The sequence below is a fragment of the Thalassophryne amazonica genome, chromosome 13 (genome assembly GCF_902500255.1).
Source record: "Thalassophryne amazonica chromosome 13, fThaAma1.1, whole genome shotgun sequence".
NCBI lineage: Eukaryota > Metazoa > Chordata > Actinopteri > Batrachoidiformes > Batrachoididae > Thalassophryne > Thalassophryne amazonica.
Genome location: NC_047115.1, coordinates 24,997,204 through 25,020,195, shown reverse-complemented (window position 1 = coordinate 25,020,195; position 22,992 = coordinate 24,997,204). Strand labels below are relative to the sequence as shown.

General features: G+C 44.8%; 1 protein-coding gene across 1 annotated transcript in view; it reads left to right on the top strand.

The window, feature by feature from the left end:
• LOC117523524 (equilibrative nucleoside transporter 1-like) overlaps nucleotides 1-20,818 on the top strand; it is a 55,006-nt gene extending 34,188 nt beyond the window's left edge. The window contains exons 5-13 of the mRNA XM_034185079.1: nucleotides 7,672-7,811; nucleotides 9,307-9,441; nucleotides 13,183-13,280; nucleotides 13,395-13,476; nucleotides 13,848-13,933; nucleotides 16,565-16,673; nucleotides 16,810-16,895; nucleotides 18,066-18,265; nucleotides 20,028-20,818. Coding sequence (XP_034040970.1) covers nucleotides 7,672-7,811; nucleotides 9,307-9,441; nucleotides 13,183-13,280; nucleotides 13,395-13,476; nucleotides 13,848-13,933; nucleotides 16,565-16,673; nucleotides 16,810-16,895; nucleotides 18,066-18,265; nucleotides 20,028-20,139 — 1,048 coding nt within the window. The 3' untranslated portion in view covers nucleotides 20,140-20,818. The remainder of the gene's footprint in view (nucleotides 1-7,671; nucleotides 7,812-9,306; nucleotides 9,442-13,182; nucleotides 13,281-13,394; nucleotides 13,477-13,847; nucleotides 13,934-16,564; nucleotides 16,674-16,809; nucleotides 16,896-18,065; nucleotides 18,266-20,027) is intronic.
• The last annotated feature ends 2,174 nt before the right edge of the window (nucleotides 20,819-22,992 follow it).

Here is a 22,992-nt window from a genome sequence, read left to right as displayed (position 1 = left end):
TGATTGACTAAATGACTCTGCTGTGTTACCAAAATGATAGACTTCTACATCTGATCATCTGGTTCTTAAAAATGCAATGATTAATCAGTTAATAATCGAGCATTAAATTAATCAACAACTATTTTGATAATTGATGAATCTTTGTGGCTTTAAAAAAAAACATCTCTGAGTTTAGCTACTTTAATGTGAATTTTTCTGTGATTTATTTCACTAGTTTCTTTACACCTCTTTGGAAGTAAACTGAATATCTGAGTTGTGGACAAAACAAGACATTTGAAGGAATTATCTTGAGCTCTGAAAGATGCTCATAAACATTTTTCACCATTTTCTGATATTGGACCTAATAACTAACTGATTAATTGAGAAAATTAACAGCTCGATTATCATGATAAACCTTGGCTGCAGCCCGACTGTTTACTCAAAGACACATCCGTTGAGTAGGCGTGGCAAGTTGCAATTCCTTTCCATTTAAAGCTACATGCGTAGGAATAGTGTTGTGTGGGCCGCTGAAGAGGAGGTACTGCTGGCCCACCACCACCAGAGGGCGCCCTGCTTGGAGTGCGGGCTCCAAGCACGAGAGGGCGCCAGACCCAGAGGAAGTGACAGCTGTCACTCATCGCACCAGCTGTCACTCATCTACACCAGTACTTAAGCCGGACTGCAACTCCACCTCCCCGCCGAGAAATCGACTACCGAGAGGTAACTTCTCTGCTGACTCATATCGTTGAGTGAATTCTGAACTTCTGTTGCAGCCGGTATCCTGTGGTGTTCGCCCTTATCTGGGGAATTGGCGTGTGGCGTGACGACGACGACTGCGCTACAGATAAGTGGTTACACAAGGAGCTGCACGAGTGTGTGATTCGGAGGTGGAGGTCCTCCTCCTGACTGTGTACAGACTGTAGACCACTGAGTGTAAGGACTTACACTCATTCATCTTGTCTCTGCTTTTTGCCAGCAGTACCAGGTTCGACAGCCGAAGACAGAGGTCACCTGGGGACTCGGGACTTGGCGGCTCCGGTGTTCTTCAGACCGTTGGTGGTGGAGGCCGTGTGGGACGCGGCCTCTCTCTCGTCGGGGTCTTCTATCTTCGAGCCTGCCCACACGTCACCTGGTGTTAATTGACTTTGCAATTTCTGTATATTTAGTTGTGTATTGTCACAACATTAAATTGTTACCTTTTGGCTTACTCATTGTCCGTTCATTTGCGCCCCCTGTTGTGGGTCCGTGCTACGACACCTTCCCAACAGGATTTCTCGGCCATCGTCATGGATTCCGAGGGGTGTCAGCTCGAGCGTGAACGGCCAATGGAAGAGCCGGGGGCGCAGGCGTCAGCGGGAGGCGTGTTGAGTGAGCTGCAACAGATCTTAACCGCCTTCACGGCTCGGTTGGATTTAGTGACCGAGCAGAATGTCCTCCTTAATCGGAGAGTGGAGGCTCTCGCCGCCAGGGTGGAAGCGCACGATCAGGGCGCTGCTGCAGCTCCTCCTCTGGCTGGTCCTGGGCCTGAATCAGACGTACCACTGGTCGTTCAACGAACCCCCCCACCATCCCCTGAAGCATACATAAGCCCTCCGGAACCGTACGGGGGCTGTGTCGAGACGTGCGCGGACTTCCTCATGCAGTGTTCGCTCGTCTTTTCACAGCGCCCTGTCATGTACGCATCAGACGCTAGCCGGGTAGCTTATGTTATTAATCTGCTTCGAGGAGAGGCACGCGCATGGGCTACGGCGCTTTGGGAGCAGAACTCACGGCTCCTAACGTCTTATACTGGGTTTGTACGGGAGTTCAAACAAGTGTTTGATCATCCCAACAGAGGCGAGACCGCTTCGAACGTGCTGCTGTCGATGAGACAGGGGCGCCGTAGCGCAGCCGAGTATGCAGTCGACTTCCGCATCGCGGCAGCGAGGTCCGGCTGGAATAACGTTGCGCTCCGCGCCGCCTTTGTAAATGGACTGTCACCGGTCCTCAAGGAGCACCTACTGGCTAAGGAGGAACCGCGGGATTTTGACGGGCTTGTCGATTTGGTTATACGCTTAGACAACCGTTTGAATGAGCATCGTCGGGAGCAGGCCGGGGGGCGTGACCGGGCACGAGCCGTCCCTCCCCCTTCCGGTTCCAACAAGGTGACGTCGTCCCCACGCTTCACTGCCAGAGAGCCCCGTGGGGCTACAGCTCCCCCTGCTGAGGAGGCTATGGACACGAGCAGGGCCAAAGTAAGATTAAATGTCAGACAAAGGAGACTGGCCCGCGGGGAGTGTTTTGTCTGCGGCTCTTGTGAGCACATGCAGAGGGACTGCCCTGAACGGTCAAACTACAATGCCCGTCCTTAGAAACTGGGCTAAGGGTGGGCCATAACACACATGCGGAAAGACCCCGCAGATCGGCACGAATCCCAGTAACAATCCTTTGTGAGGAGTTAACCCTTCACGCCCCAGCACTGATAGACACGGGGTCAGAAGGGAATCTGCTGGACAGCAAATGGGCAAAGGAAGTAGGGCTCCCTCTGGTGGCTCTGCCGGCACCAGTGCAGGTGCGAGCACTAGATGGCACCCTGCTTCCATTAATCACACATCAGACACAACCAGTGACCTTGGTTGTGTCTGGGAATCACAGGGAGGAGATAGTGTTCCATGTAACACCGTCTACCTCCCGAGTGATCTTGGGTTTTCCATGGATGGTGAAGCACAATCCCCGGGTCGATTGGCCGTCCGGGGTTGTGACGCAGTGGAGCGAAACCTGCCACCGGGAGTGTTTAGGATCCTCGGTTCCCCCCGGCACTACAGCTAATGAGGAGGTCAAAGTCCCCCCCAATCTATCGGCGGTGCCAGAGGAGTACCATGATCTTGCTGACGTTTTCAGCAGAGATCTGGCGCTCACTCTTCCTCCGCACCGACCGTATGATTGTGCCATCGATTTAGTCACGGGCGTTGAGTACCCGTCCAGTAGGTTGTACAACCTCTCACGTCCGGAACGCGAATCAATGGAGACCTACATCCGGGACTCCTTAGCTGCCGGGCTGATCCGGAACTCCACCTCCCCGATGGGTGCTGGTTTCTTTTTTGTGGGCAAGAAGGACGGCGGACTCCGTCCATGCATTGATTACAGAGGGCTGAACGAGATCACGGTTCGCAACCGATACCCGTTACCTCTGTTGGATTCAGTGTTCACGCCCCTGCATGGAGCCCAAATCTTTACGAAATTGGATCTTAGAAATGCGTACCACCTGGTTTGGATCCGGAAGGGAGACGAATGGAAGATGGCATTCAACACCCCGTTAGGTCATTTCGAGTACCTGGTCATGCCGTTCGGCCTCACTAACGCCCCCGCGGCGTTCCAAGCTTTGGTAAATGACGTCTTGCGGGACTTCCTGCATCGGTTCGTCTTCGTATATCTGGACGATATACTCATCTTTTCCCCGGACCCTGAGACCCATGTCCAGCATGTACGTCAGGTCCTACAGCGGTTGTTGGAGAACCGGCTGTTTGTGAAGGGCGAGAAGTGCGAGTTCCACCGCACTTCTTTGTCCTTCCTGGGGTTCATCATCTCCTCCAACTCCGTCGCCCCTGATCCGGCTAAGGTTGCGGCGGTGAGAGACTGGCCCCAACCAACAAGCCGCAGGAAACTACAGCAGTTCCTCGGCTTTGCAAATTTTTACAGGAGGTTCATCAAAGGTTACAGTCAGGTAGTTAGCCCCCTGACTGCCCTGACCTCCACAAAAGTCCCCTTCACCTGGTCGGATCGGTGCGAAGCCGCGTTCCAGGAGTTGAAACGCCGGTTCTCGACTGCACCAGTTCTGGTGCAGCCTGATCCTGATCGCCAGTACGTAGTGGAAGTGGACGCCTCTGACTCAGGGATAGGAGCCGTGCTGTCCCAGAGCGTGGAGGCTGATAAAGTTCTCCATCCTTGTGCCTTTTATTCCCGCAGGTTGACCCCAGCTGAACGGAACTATGACGTTGGCAATCGGGAACTTCTTGCGGTGAAGGAGGCTCTTGAAGAGTGGAGACACCTGCTGGAGGGGGCGTCGTTGCCCTTCACGGTTTTCACTGACCATCGGAACCTGGAGTACATCCGGACCGCCAAGCGGCTGAACCCCAGGCAAGCCCGCTGGTCTCTGTTCTTCGGGCGCTTTGACTTCCGGATTACATATCGCCCCGGGACCAAGAACCAAAAATCAGATGCATTGTCCCGGGTGCACGAAGAAGAAGCCAAAGCGGGGCTGTCGAACCCCACCGAGACCATCATCCCCGAGTCCACTGTCGTGGCTGCCCTTACCTGGGACGTGGAGAAGACCGTCCGGGAGGCCCTGACCAGGAGCCCGGACCCGGGGACTGGCCCCAAGGACAGACTGTACGTCCCACCAGAGGCAAGAGCTGCCGTATTGGACTTCTGTCACGGGTCCAAGCTCTCCTGTCATCCCGGAGTGCGTAGGACCGTGGCAGTAGTCCAGCAGCGCTTCTGGTGGGCGTCCCTGGAAACCGACGTCCGGGACTACATCCAGGCCTGTACCATCTGCGCCAGGGGCAAGGCAGACCATCGGAGGACGACGGGCCTCCTCCAACCCCTGCCAGTGCCTCATCGCCCCTGGTCTCACATCGGCCTGGATTTCATCACGGGCCTCCCGCCGTCCCAGGGCAACACCGTAATCCTCACGATAGTGGACCGGTTCTCCAAGGCGGCCCACTTCGTGGCCCTCCCGAAGCTCCCGACGGCCCAGGAGACAGCAGACCTCCTGGTTCACCACGTCTTGCGGCTGCATGGGATACCTTCGGACATTGTCTCAGATCGTGGTCCCCAGTTCTCTTCACAGGTGTGGAAGAGTTTCTGCAAGGAGCTGGGGGCCACCGTGAGTCTCTCGTCCGGGTACCACCACCAGACCAACGGCCAGGCAGAGCGGGCCAACCAGGAGTTGGAGCAGGCCCTTCGGTGTGTCACCTCCGCACATCCGGCGGCCTGGAGTCACCATCTGGCCTGGATCGAGTATGCCCACAACAGCCAAGTTTCGTCTGCTACCGGCCTCTCCCCTTTTGAGGTGTGTTTGGGGTACCAGCCCCCATTGTTCCCGCTGGTGGAGGGAGAGGTCGGTGTGCCCTCGGTCCAGGCCCACCTCAGGAGATGTCGCCGGGTGTGGCGGACCGCCCGCTCTGCCCTGTTGAAGGCCCGGACGAGGGCCAAGTCCCATGCGGACCGCCGACGGTCCCCGGCCCCCACGTACCAGCCCGGGCAGGAGGTGTGGCTGTCAACAAAGGATATCCCCCTCTGTGTGGACTCAACCAAGTTGAAGGACAGATACATTGGACCATTCCCTATCCTCAAGATCATCAACCCGGCCGCAGTGAAGCTCCGGCTTCGCTGCGGATCCACCCTGTCTTCCACGTGTCCCGTCTCAAACCGCACCACACCTCGCCCCTCTGTACACCTGGACCCACGCCGCCTCCTGCCCGGCTCATCGACGGGGAACCTGCTTGGACGGTCCGCAGGCTCCTGGACGTCCATCGTAAGGGCCGGGGGTTCCAATATCTGGTGGACTGGGAGGGGTATGGACCTGAAGAACGCTCCTGGGTGAAGAGGAGCTTCATCCTGGACCCGGCCCTCCTGGCCGATTTCTACAGACGTCACCCGGACAAGCCCGGTCGGGCGCCAGGAGGCGCCCGTTGAGGGGGGGGGTCCTGTTGTGTGGGCCGCTGAAGAGGAGGTACTGCTGGCCCACCACCACTAGAGGGCGCCCTGCTTGGAGTGCGGGCTCCAAGCACGAGAGGGCGCCAGACCCAGAGGAAGTGACAGCTGTCACTCATCACACCAGCTGTCACTCATCTACACCAGTACTTAAGCCGGACTGCAACTCCACCTCCCCGCCGAGAAATCGACTACCGAGAGGTAACTTCTCTGCTGACTCATATCGTTGAGTGAATTCTGAACTTCTGTTGCAGCCGGTATCCTATGGTGTTCGCCCTTATCTGGGGAATTGGCGTGTGGCGTGACGACGACGACTGCGCTACAGATAAGTGGTTACACAAGGAGCTGCACGAGTGTGTGATTCGGAGGTGGAGGTCCTCCTCCTGACTGTGTACAGACTGTAGACCACTGAGTGTAAGGACTTACACTCATTCATCTTGTCTCTGCTTTTTGCCAGCAGTACCAGGTTCGACAGCCGAAGACAGAGGTCACCTGGGGACTCAGGACTTGGCGGCTCCGGTGTTCTTCAGACCGTTGGTGGTGGAGGCCGTGTGGGACGCGGCCTCTCTCTCGTCGGGGTCTTCTATCTTCGAGCCTGCCCACACGTCACCTGGTGTTAATTGACTTTGCAATTTCTGTATATTTAGTTGTGTATTGTCACAACATTAAATTGTTACCTTTTGGCTTACTCATTGTCCGTTCATTTGCGCCCCCTGTTGTGGGTCCGTGCTACGACACCTTCCCAACAAATAGGTTGCTAAATGAACATATTTCATTTATTTATTTATTTTTTAAGATGCTGATTTCAGTGTTGGTGCTGTCTTAAGACAAAAAGTAAATGTTTTCAAGACACCTGGTGACCTTCTTGGTGAAAGGTTGTAAAATGGATCCCTTTTGATCTGGGGTGTATAGTAAATCTTTCGTCTTCTCTCCTCCGTCTTGGTGCCTCTGGGGCCAGACCTCAGTGTGCACGTTCAGCATGTTTGCTTTAATTACAAATGGACTGAAAGGGATTTTGAGTCAGATCCAACCGTGATCGAGTCTTCCCGTGCACAAACACTCTCAGGAATGCTCTTGATACTAATTGGCCTCACTCTGTATTCTTCACCTCCACAGTTGCTCCTCCAACCTTTTGAAGCATCCTATTTTCCCATCAGCCATCTGTTATTCGGTCTACTTTTTCCTGCTTTCATTTGAGCCTTGTTGCACTTAGTCTTCATATTTATTTTTTAACTCTACATTTTTCTAACATGTAGCTCATTTGTTTTGCTTCAGCTGCCAGAATGTCATCAGTCATTTGGATTGTAGGAAATATCTCTGGCGTGGGTTTTATTTGTTCAGTTTGTTTGCAGGCTGAGCACGACTTCTCCAGCTGCAGAAGGATGTCCTCTTCCTCTGAAAAATGGCAACATGATGCCATGAAACCCCTCCAAACACACACCCTTGGAAAACTTAATTTTCCTGTTTTAACAATGAGTAACTGCAACTTTTTCATATTTCAGTCCCTTTAACTTGCCCTGAAAGTATTCCTGCCTGCTGCTCCACTTTATCTTTTATTTTCCGTTTTGTTTTTAATACCCTTCTTTATTACATAGTGGTTACAAGAGGTTGGAATTTCAGAATTCATGTTAGTCTTTTCTTTTTGTTGTTTATACTTCAGATTTTTTTTTTTTACTGAAATAGATCATTGCATCATCTTGTGATTTTAACACTTCAGTTGTTTGTATGAAAACATAACTTTTCTGATTAGATCATTGCATCATCTTGTGATTTTGACACTTCAGTTGTTTGTATGAAAACATAACTTTTCTGATTAGATCATTGCATCATCTTGTGATTTTAACACTTCAGTTGTTTGTATGAAAACATAACTTTTCTGATTAGATCATTGCATCTTGTGATTTTAACACTTCAGTTTGTATGAAAACATTAATTTTCTGATTGTTTTGCTGACATGTTAAAGGCAGTTGTTCTCTGTTGTTTGACTCCGTTTTTCAGGATTCCTCAGAAGCTGAGAATCTCTGGAAGTCTGGCGGCCATCCTGGTGGTTTTCCTGTTGACGGCTGTGCTCGTGAAATTGGACATGGCTCCAGTGCTGTTTTTCTCTCTCACAATGATCAAAATCGTCTGTATCAACTGTGAGTGGTGGATGGTGTACTGCATACTACATACTGTACCTAAATACATGGGCTAAGATACAGTTCGGAGACAAAGGTTTTTAGGTGGACAAGGGGTTGGTTAAGTGGTTCAAGTGTTGGGCTTGTGACCAGAGGATTCTCTGTTCAAATCCCTGTTAGACCAAAAAAATCACTGAGCCTTTGGGCAAGGTCCTTAATCCCCGGGTTGGCCACTGTGTGTTTTGAGCACCTTGCAGAGCAGCACCCGATGTTGTTTCGGAATGGGTGAATATGAGGTATAACTGTAAAGACCTATATAAATGTAGTCTATTTACCATTTATTATGGCACAGTTCAATTTGTTGTGATACGATGTGATCTGATACCATTCTTTTAGTGTGAACTTTTTTCATAAATTAGAATAAACCAAAAGTGGCATTCCTGAAGAGTATGAAGTTTATTCCCCCATCATTTTAAGGTTATTCCCTCTCTCTGTTCAGGAGTGTGGTCGCTCAGTTTGAGAACAAGATTTGCTAATTTTGCTCAGTCTTGAAGACTCAGTGTCCTCGGCAGGGTGGAGTGTGGATCAGACAATACCTTTCTCAGATCAGGACCAGCTTTGAGTTGTAATGTTTGTAGATGGTGCCATCGTATGGCCATACATGATAATGCAGTATATTTAGAATAGAATAGAATTCTATTCTATTCTATTCTATTCTACATGATAAAGCAGGATATTTTTGACGACGCTTCGGAATACAACTCGCAGGACACACTGAACAAGTAACAGAAGCCACTGTGTAATTCAGAAAATATAGTGCTTTATTTAAACCAATTTTCAGGTCATATTGGTGACATGTAACCCCCTCTCATTACCATTCTCCTCTTTGGCCTTCTAGGCTGAGGGGAAAGTGGAAAAAAACTTGTGTAGACCAACAATAATGAGACCAATATTAAAAAGAAAAAAATGTTCCCTACTGGTTGTCTTTTTGAATTTCAATTTCAATTTCCACATTAAACACAAGGAAAAAAGGCTTTTTTTTCTGAATCTTTGATATCATTGACATTCTTTACGTTGAGAAAATCCCGTCTATACAGCCACTCTGTTTATTTACAAAGACTTGTCACGCAGGAGGGTTAAGCTCAAACCCCTCCCCTGCTTTTATCTCTGCTGCTTTTATCTCTCCCTGAGGTCCACTTGAGGAGCAGCCTGTCGTCTTTGGTTAAAAGTGGAGAACATTGTGGCTTGGACACTTTGTTCACTGTCTGTGAATTCCTTTTGTAAGGATGTTGACAAATATTGCAGTTAGTTAAGTTTCAGAGGTGTTCTGTATATCCAGGTTTGCATGTGTGAAACCCTTTAAAATAAGTTCCATAATTCTTTCATTTCTCAGTTAGTTTTTCCTCCTCTCTTTATCTGCTGGAGTTTCTCTGGTGGTTAATGTGTTTATTTGTCCATATGACAGACCTTTTGCACTAATTGTTGCACATTTTCGTCTTATTTTCTTTCTCATCAGCATTTGGGGCGATTCTTCAGAGCAGTCTCTTTGGGCTGGCTGGGATGCTTCCAGCCTCCTACACCACTCCAGTCATGAGCGGTCAAGGCCTCGCCGGGACATTCGCTGCATTGTCAATGATCTGCGCACTGGCCTGTATGTTGCACATAAAAAAAACACACACACTTCCTCCGTCATACCAATGCCACATGTACAGGGGTGGATAAAAAAGGCAAACACCTCACCAACCCACCAGATTGTACGTTCACTGTTTCACTGGTGCTCGACGACCTGCAGATTCTTTGATTGTTAGAGCAAAATGATTTTCATATGTGACTCTTAATTTTGATAATGACAGAATTTTAAAAATGCCATTAAAGCTTTGCGGTTAATAATTTTATTTTCTGAATTTTATCAGTCAGACATATGTTGTGCAGTAGTAAACATTCTCAGGGGATAATTCATAGTATGGTGAAAGTTCGGCCAAGTACTCGCTTATTACATTAGCCACCCTTTAGTTTCTTGTCAATGGAATGACTGCTAGTGCAAAATTAAGACCCCATAAGAGGTCTTGATGTTACATTTCCTGAGCACTGAGAAGATCTTTGTTTTCAAGACATGATTCAGACTCGTGGACTTGATCAGATGGAAGTAATTTAAAAAATCCTGTGTGCTTGATATTATTGCCTCTCCCAACTGCAGCACGCTACTTCAGTCGATTTTTATCCAGGGCTGGTATGATTTAAATCAGCTGATTTTTAATCACTGTTAAAAAAAAATCATCAAAAATGATTTATTTAGAAATCAGCACTTAAAACATCACCGAAATATGAAATCAGTATGATTTAAGTAATGGTAATTATGGGTACTTGCACACAGAGGTGGGACAAAGTCACCATCAAGTCACTCTCAAGTCATGAATCAGCAAGTCCCAAGTGAAGTCTCAAGTCATAATAACCACCAGTTTGCAAGCTGACTTGTGTTCTTTTTGAACTACGGTGCAGCCAGTGGATGTCACTATGTGCAGGGAGTCACTCAGGCATGCAGTCAGCCATGTGACATTTCTCAGTTGTGTGACACTTCTGAGTGAGCTTCTTTTGGTCATTCTGGCCCGAGTGTCACCAGACACGGAATATACGTTACACGGAGTGTCAGGCTGCATGCGCAAAGAAAATTTTGAAATGTTCAAAATCTCTGGCATGCATTCATTTTTGTGAACTACACAGGAACATTGTGCAAACAATTCCAAAAACACTGTGTCATTGTGTCAGCACATCACAGTGCAGTTCATCTGAACGATTATGACGAGATGTTAAATTTATAATAAACATAATTTTACAGATACTTATAAGAAGAAATGAAAATGCAACTGTTTTATCAAGCCATACAATACACATATTACAAATAATTACCTTTGAGATGATTCCAAATGTGTTCTCCATGTCATGAAATGCACAAGACAGAGGAGGGAAAAAAGCTGCAGCTGTGGACAATTCCTGTGATTCTGGTTCAAGGTTCAAGCTTCTTTATTGTCCCCGTGGGGCAATTTGTTTGCAGCAGCAGTTACAAACTCAAACAAACACAACAACAGTACAACTAAAACATTTACAAATGTGCATTGAGACAGCGAATAGCATTTGGAATCAGGGACTTTTTAAACCTGTTAGTTCTACACAGAGGGACAACATAACGCCGGCCGGATGGGAGCAGTGAAAACTCATGCCAAAGAGGATGAGAAGGGTAAGCTATAATAGCCTTAGCTTTTTTTAAGACATCTAACCTTAAAAATTTCATTAAGATCGTTAAGTGAGCCTCTGGTGATTTTACGGCACACCTTCACAATGTCCATAAGACGATTTCGCTGCGTGATGGACAAACAATCAAACCAGCAAATGTAAGAAAAGGTTAAAATAGATTCGATAAAACATGAATAAAATATTTTCATAAAGGAAGTGTCCACATGAAAGTTCAGAAGCTTCCGTAAAAAACATGCACTGGCTCAAAGCACAGTTGATCATCAATGATGATCCCCAAGTATTTGTACTCCTGGACCCGCTCTAAACACTGGTCATTTATGAGAGCTGGAGGGAGAACAGAAAGTGACCTGCCAAAATTAACCATTTCTTTGGTTTTGGGCACATTGATATCTAAAAAGGATATGTTGCACCAGTCAATAAAATCTGATAAAACAGGACCATGCTCGAGGTCTTCCTGATTTAAAAGTGACACAATGACAGTCGTCAGTAAATTTAACAATGTGACGATTGATGTATTTACTCTGACAGTCGTTGGTGTATAAAACAAATAAAAGAGGAGACGGAACACATCCCTGTGGTGCTCCGGTGGAGGAGAAAAGAACATCTGACAGCTGCCCATTCACCCTAACGCGCTGGGACTGCCCAGTTAAAAAGCAATTACAGGTGGTTTCATCAGCCAAGTTCTGAGAACAAATGATTAATCTGCTATGAAATAATTATTTTATATAACGCAGCATCCAGCGGAACAAAGTGGGTGGCAATGGCACGACAAATTACACGGCAGTACGTGGGTTAAATGTGTGCAAGTGTCAAGGTGCCTTTAGTTGTGGTCATTATATTTGGCATAACCTTGTACATGTTGTATCTGCACCTTTATGTTTTAACATGTCAATAAAGATTGTAACTAATGATATTATTTGTATAGTCTCATTTAGAAGAGTGAAATAAATCAAAATGAATAAAGTCTGTTTAAATCAATAAAGGTTGATTTAAAAAATGTGACTTTTTATAACAGAAGAAATAGACTTTTCTATTTCTTTACCAGCCCTCTCTTTACCCTTAAAATTAGGATAAAAAAGTTTCTGGTGACTGACATATGTTGTGGACAGTAACACTCGACACCATGTGCATATTGTTGTAATTGTACACTGCATGAATCGTTACAGTCTCACTAATATGAGACTGTTACATTCCCATTTATAGCCATCGGTTCCCTGCTAATACAAAACTGCATTAATTGTAACTACAATTTGTTTCTTTAGTGACAGACTCGTCCATTAGAGAAAGTAACAAGTTTGCAAAAATCACAATTCAGTTTAACACTGTAAAAATGCAAATTCTTACCAAATGTCTAATTTGCAGACAAAATATATCTAATCTATTACACTTAATATCAGGCAAATCACTTAAACTAAAATAAGGACTTCTTTTTTAGGTAATACATGTCAAAAAAATCTTAGGTGAAAAAGTTATGGAAACATCTAGTTTTAAATCATATGTGATGAGAAACAAACTTTTTTGACTTGTAAGATTTTTAAGCTGCAGTGTTATCAGTATTATTATTATTATTATTATTACAATAAAACTTGCTGAATTTTGTCAGGTAATTTCATGATCTTATTTCAAGAAATGTGAAGTGAATTTTTACACGTTCCATTGGCAGATTTTTAGTTTAAAAAAATCTGCTGAACAAGTTAAAAAAAATTCACTTAACATTTCTTGAAATAAAATTTTGAAATTATCAGCAAAAACTAATTTTGAGCTTGATTCTACTGTTATCAGGAATTGTTACATCTTTCAGATAACAGCAGCTGAAAAATTAGTGTCCAAAAAAAAACCCCTAAACATTGAGTCATCTAATGACATTTTTCCAAAACTTTATTTTTATAAGATTTTTAAGATGCATTTGCCTTAAAACAAGTCCATGCACGATTGTGTCTTGTATCAAGAGTAGATTACATACTTTCCTAGAAAGTAGTCAAATATAGGTGGTAAGTTTTTGCATTTTTGCAGCAAATGCAAAGCTGCACTGGTATTTTGGTTTGTTTGGAAGGAAGGCACAAATGTGGATAATGAGGCGGCTGAATGAGACACTATTGCAGTTTGATGTACCTGATGTTGACTGTCCTCTTCTCTGTAGCTGGGTCGGCATTACAGGACAGTGCTTTTGGTTACTTTATCACGGCCTGTATTGTGATTGTCCTGGCCATGATGTCCTACCTCGCACTACCCAGGATGGTAAGGTCACTTATGCTCTACAAAAGTTCCTAGCATCCTCAGGGACATCCTGGGGTGATCGCATGTCAGTGTCCCAGAGTGGAATCTGCTGATGATTACTGCTTTCTTTAACAGGAGTTTTTTCAGTACTACATGGAAAGTAATAGTTCTGGACCACCTGGAGATGAGGAGAACAAGATGGACCTGCTGTCAAAAGGTGGGTTTGCACAAAAGCCTTTGCAGATACAGAGGATGGATCTATGGACACACATCCACAGCTTAGGAGTTAAATTTACAGTTGAAGGTAATATTTGTCAAAGTTGCATTTAAACTGTACAGTACCTAGGATCATGTGTTGATGTAATCTAAATAAGACATGTGGTACCATCTGGATTATTTTTGGTTCTTGTGTCGTGTTTGACCTCTTAACTACAGATTACCCACAGAGAAGCTACTTGCAAGTCTGTGTGTGTTATATAATAATTCAAGTCTTCTGCACACAAAGATGCAGATGTAGCCTGGATAGAGTCCAAACATGCCATTTGGCCAGCGTGGTGTAACAGTGGAGCGGTGTTGGTGTTTTCTCAGACAGTGCAGCAGAGAAGCGACCTGTGGTGAACATGATGGAGGACGAGGCCAAACCCAGCGTGTCTGTGTTTACCATCTTTAAACAGGTAACAAAGTCACTTTCTCATAGTATGCTGGCTAACAGTAAATAGTGTAGACTCTAGGTGTTGGGGGCTTGGCGGTCTGTGTCCTATACCTTGTGTTCATGGGCCTGATCTCCTCCTGCATGTGGGATGTTTTGGTCGAGGCGGGCCTACATGCAGTGTGGGAGCAGTGTGATGCTGATGCACCTCCTCACATTCACTCACTTCCACCACGTCTCATATTTATCGCTTTCATACACACATCTTCATGCAACTTACATTTGCTCTGTATATCTTGTGACTCTGTGAATGCATACAGTCGGCACTATTTCTGTTATGGACGCTGTTTTTGTTATCGTTATTGTCATTTGCTGCTACTACTTTGTTTTATTTATTACCAGTTGAAATTAGTGGAAAAGGAAAAGCGGCAATATTAACTAGGTTGAGAGAACTCTGAAAGCACAGCGACATCACACCCATGAAGTCTCAGGCTCGTAGAGAAAACATTAAATGGACTGCATTTATATAGCACTTTTCCATCTGCATCAGACGCTCAAAGTGCTTTATACACTAATGCCCCGATGTCAAGGTGCTGCCATACAAGGCGCTCACTACACACCGGGAGCAACTAGGGGATTAAGGACCTTGCCCAACGGCCCTTAGTGATTTTTCCGGTCAGGCTGAGATTTGAACCAAGGATCCTCTGGTCTCAAGCCCGACGCTTAAACCACTAGACCATCACCTCCCCACAGCTGGTTGGGATTCACATACAAGAGAATTATTGCCCATGACACACCTTGTTATTTACAGCATAATAAATTAACCCATGTGCTGATTTTACTTTGTGGTTTAACACTACAGATGCCCCCCCTTTTTTATTTTTAGTTATTTTGTGTTCTTTTTGAACCATGGTGCAGCCTGTGGACGTGAATGTGCAGGGAGTCACTCAGGCATGCAGTCAGCCATGTGACATTTCTCAGTTGTGTGACACCTCTGGGTGAGTTTGTTTTGGTCGTTCTGGTCCGAGTGTCAACAGACATGGCATATGTGTTACACGGAGTGTCAAAATCCAACCCCTCGTCTGCATCGTGACACCTTGGTATCAGATCAAGTAGGGCATTGGCTGTTGGGATGAAAGATAGTGGGGTCCATGTGTGCTACGGCAGCCAAAAAGGCCCAACAGGAACTGTGAATACAAGACCGCTAATGGGGCTCGGGTTAAACAAGAAGTCCTGAACAGCGAATCACACGGAGATGATGATGACTTCTAACCTAACGGCTGTGAAGGCAGAAGGTTACAGCAGGTCCTTGAACCCAGATCGTCTGGGATTTCCCAGCCATTAGACCAGGTTAAGGATCTGTAAAGGACCATGTAAGGATCTGTAACACATGAAACAAACTCGGGCACAGGTGTCTCTAGCTCGACCGTGAATGTACCACCATCCTGTCCAGAAGTCTACTGAGAGACAGTCTTCCTCATCACCAAGGGATTGCCACAATTGACCCCAAGAAGCCTATTGATTTTAGGGTCAAAAGATCAAGGTCACTTTTGTGTACCTTGTAAAAAATATTGCGTACAGCAACTTCTTTTTTTTAAATGGCCCAATTGTCACCAAACGTGGCATGAGTGTTAGGCGTATTGACCCCAATAAACTTGAGTTTGGGGTCAGAAGGTCAGGTAAAGGTCACTGGAGCGTACTTTGTAAAATTCCTGTGAACAAAGTAACTTCTGTCCCGATTGCCTGGTCATCACCTCCCTTGGTGTGTTAGGCATGGTGACCCTAAGACGCCTACTGATTAAAATCGTGACCAAAATCACGGAAATTTGTTTTGTAAGCACCATCTGCAGAAAAGTGTCACTCATCAGTGGTAAACTTATCAAAGTTTGCTCAGGGCACAGTGGGAAACGATAAGCTTTGATGGTCTCACATGAGGCCCACCCGGAAGTTGCAGTTCCTTGACTGGCCACTTGAGGTTGGATCCAAGCAGCAAGCAGGTTCCAGTTCAAGTCCATATTAAAATGTCCAAATTTTTAGAGCAGAGATAAACATGTTTACAGCCTGGTACACAAACTGTTTTGGCCTCTCTTGATTGTTGTCCACTCTGTGATAAATGTACAAGGAGTGAATTTTTTCTTCTTCTAACTTTTACCGTAAGATGTCTTGAGCCATAAAGTTATGTACAGTTTGGGGGTGTGATCATGTTTGAGTGACAGCTGCTGAGCTGAGCACCTCCAACTCTCATGGCATTGGCCTGCTCAGCGGCCATGGAGGGTTATGTCTCATTTTGAGCGTTTTATTACAAATACATGGTATAATATGTGTTGTGTGGATAATCTTAAGGTGTCCTTTCTGCAATATTTGCACTCAGTGAACTTCTTGTCTTGTTGATGGTACTCTGTGAATGTTTGGGAGAAAATTAAGAATTGTGTGTTATTCAGAAAAAGCTCGTAGAACACACTGTCGATTGGCGTAGAGCATTTTGAGCGTCACTAATCACATGTTAAAGCCTTGAGTCAGTCGTGGTTAAATGTATGAACCGCTTCACGCGCAGCACCCACGGTTCTGTGCTTTTCCGGCAGATTTTACTTATTTTGTGTCATTATAGAACCAGCAGACTACTGAAGTGTTTTTGTTCTGTGCTCTGTACCATTAGATCTGGGCCATGGCTCTGTCTGTGTGCTTCATCTTTGCCGTCACCATTGGAACATTCCCAGCTGTGACGGTTGACGTCAAGTCGACGGTAGCAGACCGAGGAGCCTGGGGTGAGTCTGATTTCTAATATCCACACAGGATGACCAGCAAGCCACAGCAAGGCTTTGTAATCATATTAACCCTGTATGAACATCTGGAACCATCAGGGACTTTGAAGTCGTCGTGTCTGTTTGACTTCATCTGCAGACACTTACTTCATCCCTGTGTCGTGTTTTCTCCTCTTCAATCTGATGGATTGGGCTGGCAGGAGCCTGACGGCCGTCTGCATGTGGGTCAGTATCGTCATTGTAGTGCCGTTTTCCCAGCAGTCTGTTCTGCCTGCCTGTTCTCCCGATGCATGGGTTCCCTCTGAGTGCTCCAACTTCCTCCCACTATCAAAAACATGCTTATTTAGTGTCTTTCTCTGCCCCTGACCAAGTCAGCATCTCTACATCTGGAGTCTGTCTCTAGAGCACCACAGTCTCCTTTGAACCCTGCGTGATATCACGGGATTTAACCACTTATGGGGACCTTCGCTCCATTGTGCAATATATCGGGTGTCCCAAAAAAATATGCAACATTTTATCAGCAAAGAAAATGGTCAAAGCATATGTCTCGGAAATAAATTTATGGCTGGATAGAAAGCTGAAAGGTTGAAGTTTTTCATACCAATGTCAATATTGGCCCTGCATTTTGTCAGTCTAGCATAAAGTCGCTGCACCTGTTTGACACTCTTGGTCTGGTACCAAAACTCAATTTTTGTTCGCTGTAGTATGGTTAATCTTGGCATTTTCCTGAGTCTTGCTCTGCATCAACATAAATTTCAGGGTCTCTGCAAGTAAAAAAGAAACATAAGTGATTAAGTTTGTAGCATTTAAGGGTCAAGCTGAGTGTTTTAAATGTTGTATATTTTTTTGGGACACCCTATATACACAGCATAAACTTCACACGGAAAAATGGTGTACTGTTTTGTTTTTGGCTGCAATCACCAAAGCAGTCGCAAAAAGTTTTTATTTTTTCGGTTCCCAGTAGAGAAGAAAAGGTGAGGCAGATGGAAGACGTGGTGTTGGTAAGTGTTAGCCTACACAGCTAATCAGAGTAGCTTCGTTCTCTCGCCTGCAAAACCACCTCGACACGTTTGAGCACGTGTTGCGGTCATAAAACCGCAACACGTGTCCACTTTCCACCACGTCATCACTTTTTCTTTGCATTTTCACTTTGTGTGTAATTTGCCTAAAAACCCATTGAAAATGCCACGGTTGGTCCCCTGGAAGTAGAGAAATTACATCATATGCATCATATTTGACTCCTTTAGCGTCCACCCTCAAAGGCAACTGCTGTGTGTGTGTGTGTGTGTGTGTGTGTGTGTGTGTGTGTGTGTCAGGGGAGACTGTAGGGTATTATAATGAAAGGTGATTAAGTGTAGTCCTTATCACCCCTTATCATTGTGTTGTTTCCTTTAGCCGGGTAAAGACAGCAAGTGGCTTCCTATCCTGGTGGGTCTGCGGATAGTCTTCATTCCACTCTTCATGCTGACCAACGTTCAGCCTCGTAACTATCTCCCAGTGCTGTTCGGCCACGACGCCTGGTACATCATCTTCATGGTCTTCTTTGCCTTTTCCAATGGATATCTGGCCAGCCTCTGCATGTGCTTTGGACCCAAGTGAGAACTGGTTTTGTTACTTACATTGACCTTTTGTTTGGTGGTGGTGGTGGGGAGCGTCATTTTAGATTCCAGGTTATCTAATCATAGCTTTGCTTGGGTTTGAAGAACTGAATCTACCAGATTTGTGTTTGTTTTCTTCCTGAAGATAAACGCAGCTCTTGTTCTTCCCAAGAGGTCTCTCATCCAAGTACTAACCAGCATCTACCATAATTGGCTTCTGAGATATGATGTGATCAGCACAAAGCAGACTGGCTGCATAACCAGATTTGTAAAACAAGGTTTAAAGATCCTGGATTGTCCAGTTCATCTTAGAGATTTTTTTTTAAAGCAAGGTATGAAGAATTTTGGCTCTGGTGCTTCAGGAACACTCACCAATCAGACTAAAAAAAAAAAAAAATCAACTCAAGTCTGAAAACTAGATTATTATTTTCAGCTGTTTTGATACTCAGCCTTGAATCTTTTAAATATTCAAATTCTCAGATTGAATCTTCTTACATGTAAATATTTTCTGGTGTCTTTACTGCTGACAGTAATCTGAATATCTGAGTTCTGGACAAAATATCTGAGGATGTTGTCCTGGGCTTGGAGAAACACTGATTTGATTTTTGAATAGTTACTTGTAGGTGTAGCCACCAGAATCCTCAATCCAGGCAGAATTCTTCCAAAGTTTAACTGGTCATTAACTCCACCGACATTAAACATTCCTCCTCCTGGCATCCGGGAGACGATAGTGTAGCGTCCAGTTTGTTTTTTGCTTCTTTTTTTAAAATACACCTTTTCAATTCAATTTCAATTTATTTCATTTATATAGCGCCAAATCACAACAAAGCTGCCTCAAGGCGCTTCACACAAGTAAGGTCTCTGCATGACCCTCTGCTTGGGTCATGCTACCGACACAATTGACAATGTGAATATACAGGAAATCTTTGTCTTTTGTTTTTATCTGCACTTGTGCGAATGACTCATCAGTCCAATGCGCGAGTGACAATCTCTGCTGCATTTATTGCACGTGTACTGTGATGCCTGCTGAGGCTGCCGCTGTCGCTCCTTCCTCCTAGCTCGTTGCTCAGCAAGACCTTGGTTCCTCTCCTGCTCAGCCCTCTGTGCACCTGTTCTGACAGTAAGGCGCCAGGCTGCACAGTCCACTGCACACTGCACCCACATGTTGACAGTGATGCTGCACATTCATATCCTTCTTGCAGGCATCCTTGAAGCGTAGGCGTGTGTTGACCAGCCAAGCAAGTGCCCTCTGCCAGCTCACCGTACAGTAGATCTTTAGGAATGCGGCCCAGATTAATTCTCCTGACGTGGCTAAGCCAACGAAGGCGCCTTTCGCCAAGAATGCTGAACATGCTGCTCATGTTGGCGCATTCCAAGATCTCTGTATTGGACACCTTGTTCTGCCATCCGATGTGCAGAATTCATCTAAGGCACCTCAGATGGTAGCTGTTGAGCTTTTCCTCATATCTGGTGTAGGTGGTCCACGCCTCGCTACCGTAGAGGAGTGTGCTGAGCACGCAGGTCTGGTGGACGTGCAGTTTTGTCTTCTCAGTGAGGCTGGAGTGGTTCCAAACTCAGTGGCTTAGTCTTGATATAACTGCTGCAGTCTTCACAATCCTGCTGTTCATCTCTGCATCAAACATAGTAACCAAACAAAAGGGCATTGATTAAGTGATTGTGATCCGGGTGTTGTTTTGTAGGGTAGTTTCATAACTCAGTTCCATCTCCTGTCTTTTGTCTCTCTAATGTCACCATACAGGAAAGTGCCGCAGCATGAAGCAGAGACAGCGGGGGCCATCATGGCCTTCTTCCTGGCCCTCGGCTTGGCGTTGGGTGCTGCAGTCTCCTTTGCTTTCAGAGCTCTGGTCTGAAACGTCCAGTAGAACCCACAGTCGATGTACTCTAGTCTCCTTTTTCAAACACCGTCTCTGCCATGATGCATTGTGGGTGAGCCCTTTGAAGAAGCAGACTAGCAGCTCTCATTTCAACCACCAATTAAGACCATCGGCAAACCTGACTGGACAGCCCGTAACACGAGAGAACCAAACCGCCGTCTTCCAGAAATGAAGTGAGGAGCCGCTCAACCAGATGTACCATTAACATGTGGAACCAGTTTACTTTTCCAAACATGGCACTGCTCGCTCTGTCCTCTTTTCCAGCGAAAGTCGATGACGTCAAAACATCCAAAACCAAAATCCTAAAAAAACGCTTATGAATGTTTGCTTTGAAATGACCTCATACTTTGTTCCATGTTGCAGAACTACGTAAATGAAGGCTGTTAGTTCTGTTTTTCTCAGCACCTTTTTTTTTTTTTTTAAGGCAAAGTAGAATAGGTTTTAAAAATGTGATTTTATTTGATGTCAAGATAGATAATACATCTTTTTATTATTTATAAATGAAGCTCTTTGATGTTAAATTGGTACATTTTAAAGCCTTTCTGACCCTCAGTGTGACACTGAGGGGCAAAATGTAAAAAAAAAGTGTTTGTGCATAAGCAACAAACAAAATTATACCATCACTGTCTACTGTTGCAGTGAAAAGCCAAGTACACACATTTGGTTACGCATTCTTGAATCTGTTCCCTTTTTACAAATGATGTACATATGCATTTTTTTTTTCTTTCTCCATTATCAGGTTTTAAAGTGCTCCCTCAAGGGTCATGTTGGGAAAAGTTTTCTGGAATAGCTTTGCACCTGTGACAGTATTTCATTGGCTTTCCCCGTGTGTGTGTGTGTGTGTGTGTGTGTGTGTGTGTGTGTGTGTGTGTGTGTGTTTTGCAGCACATCACCAGATAGTGCAGCAGATAACTGAAAAAATTATGCAAATGGTGATAAAAGCATCAAATTCGGCAGAAATACTCCTTAGACACTCCTCTTTTGAAAAAAACGATTGGCCACTTGACTTTTCAATCAGTGGTCAGGTAGGGGTCAATTGAAGAATTACACAGAGGTTAAAATTAAAAGATGCTCCAATCATATTGAAAAATATTCCACATTATTTGACTGATCATAAAGATTCCAAAAAGGTATAGTTTGGACTATCTGTGACTGAATTATCTTGAGTTATGGGATTAAAAACAGCAAGAATGGTCAGTTTCATTTTGTACAGGGGTCAAAAGTTAAAGTTGCTCCAATTTTGGTAAAAAGTGATGCAAATTATTGGTTGAGCTAATAGGATTAATAAATGGAATAGTTTTGACAGTGTTGAATGCTTGGTCTCCAAAGTAAAGGTCGAACAAGGTCTATGTCTATTGGATTCTATGGCATGTGACGTACAGTAGTGTTCAGAATAATAGTAGTGCTATGTGACTAAAAAGATTAATCCAGGATTTGAGTATATTTCTTATTGGTACATGGGAAACAAGGGACCAGTAGATTCCTTAGGTTCTCACAAATCCAACAAGACCAAGCATTCATGGTATGCACACTCTTAAGTCTATGAAATTGGGCTATTAGTAAAAAAAAAGTAGAAAAGGGGGTGTTCACAATAATAGTAGCATCTGCTGTTGACGCTACAAACTCAAAACTATTATGTTCAAACTGCTTTTTTTTTTTAGCAATCCTGTGAATCACTAAACTAGTATTTAGTTGTATAACCACAGTTTTTCATGATTTCTTCACATCTGCGAGGCATTAATGATGGTTTGGAACCAAGATTTTGCTTGTTTACTAGTGTGCTTGGGGTCATTGTCTTGTTGAAACACCCATTTCAAGGGCATGTCCTCTTCAGCATAAGGCAACATGACCTCTTCAAGTATTTTGACATATCCAAACTGATCCATGGTACCTGGTATGTGATAGGCCCAACACCATAGTAGGAGAAACATGCCCATATCATGATGCTTGCACCACCATGCTTCACTGTCTTCACTGTGGCTTGAATTCAGAGTTTGGGGGTTGTCTCACAAGCTGTCTGCGGCCCTTGGACCCAAAAAGAACAATTTTACTCTCATCAGTCCACAAAATATTCCTCCATTTCTCTTTAGACCAGTTGATGTGTTCTTTGGCAAATTGTAACCTCTTCTGCACCTGTCTTTTAACAGAGAGACTTTGCAGGGGATTCTTGCAAATAAATTAGCTTCACACAGGCGTCTTCTGTCACAGCACTTACAGGTAACTCAAGACTGTCTTTGATCATCCTGGAGCTGATCAATGCGTGAGCCTTTGCCATTCTGGTTATTCTTCTATCCATTTTGATGGTTGTTTTCCGTTTTCTTCCACATGTCTTTTTTTTTTTTTTGTCCATTTTAAAGCATTGGAGATCATTGTAGATGAACAGCCTATAATTTTTTGCACCTGCGTATAGGTTTTCCTCTCTCCAACTTTTTAATCAAACTACGCTGTTCTTCTGAACAATGTCTTGAACGTCCCGTTTTCCTCAGGCTTTCAAAGAGAAAAGCATGTTCAACAGGTGCTGGCATCATCCTTACATAGGGGACACCTGATTCACACCTGTTTGTTCCACAAAATTGATGAACTGACTGACTGAATGCCACACTGCTATTATTGTGTACACCACCTTTTTTTTTTTTTTTATTAATAGCCCAATTTTATAGCCTTAAGAGTGTGCATATCATGAATGCTTGGTCTTACTGGATTTGTGAGATCTACTGAATCTACTGGTACCTTGTTTCCCATGTAACAATAAGAAATATACTCCAAACCTGGATTAATCTTTTTAGTCACATAGCACTACTATTATGCTGAACACTACTGTATGTTACA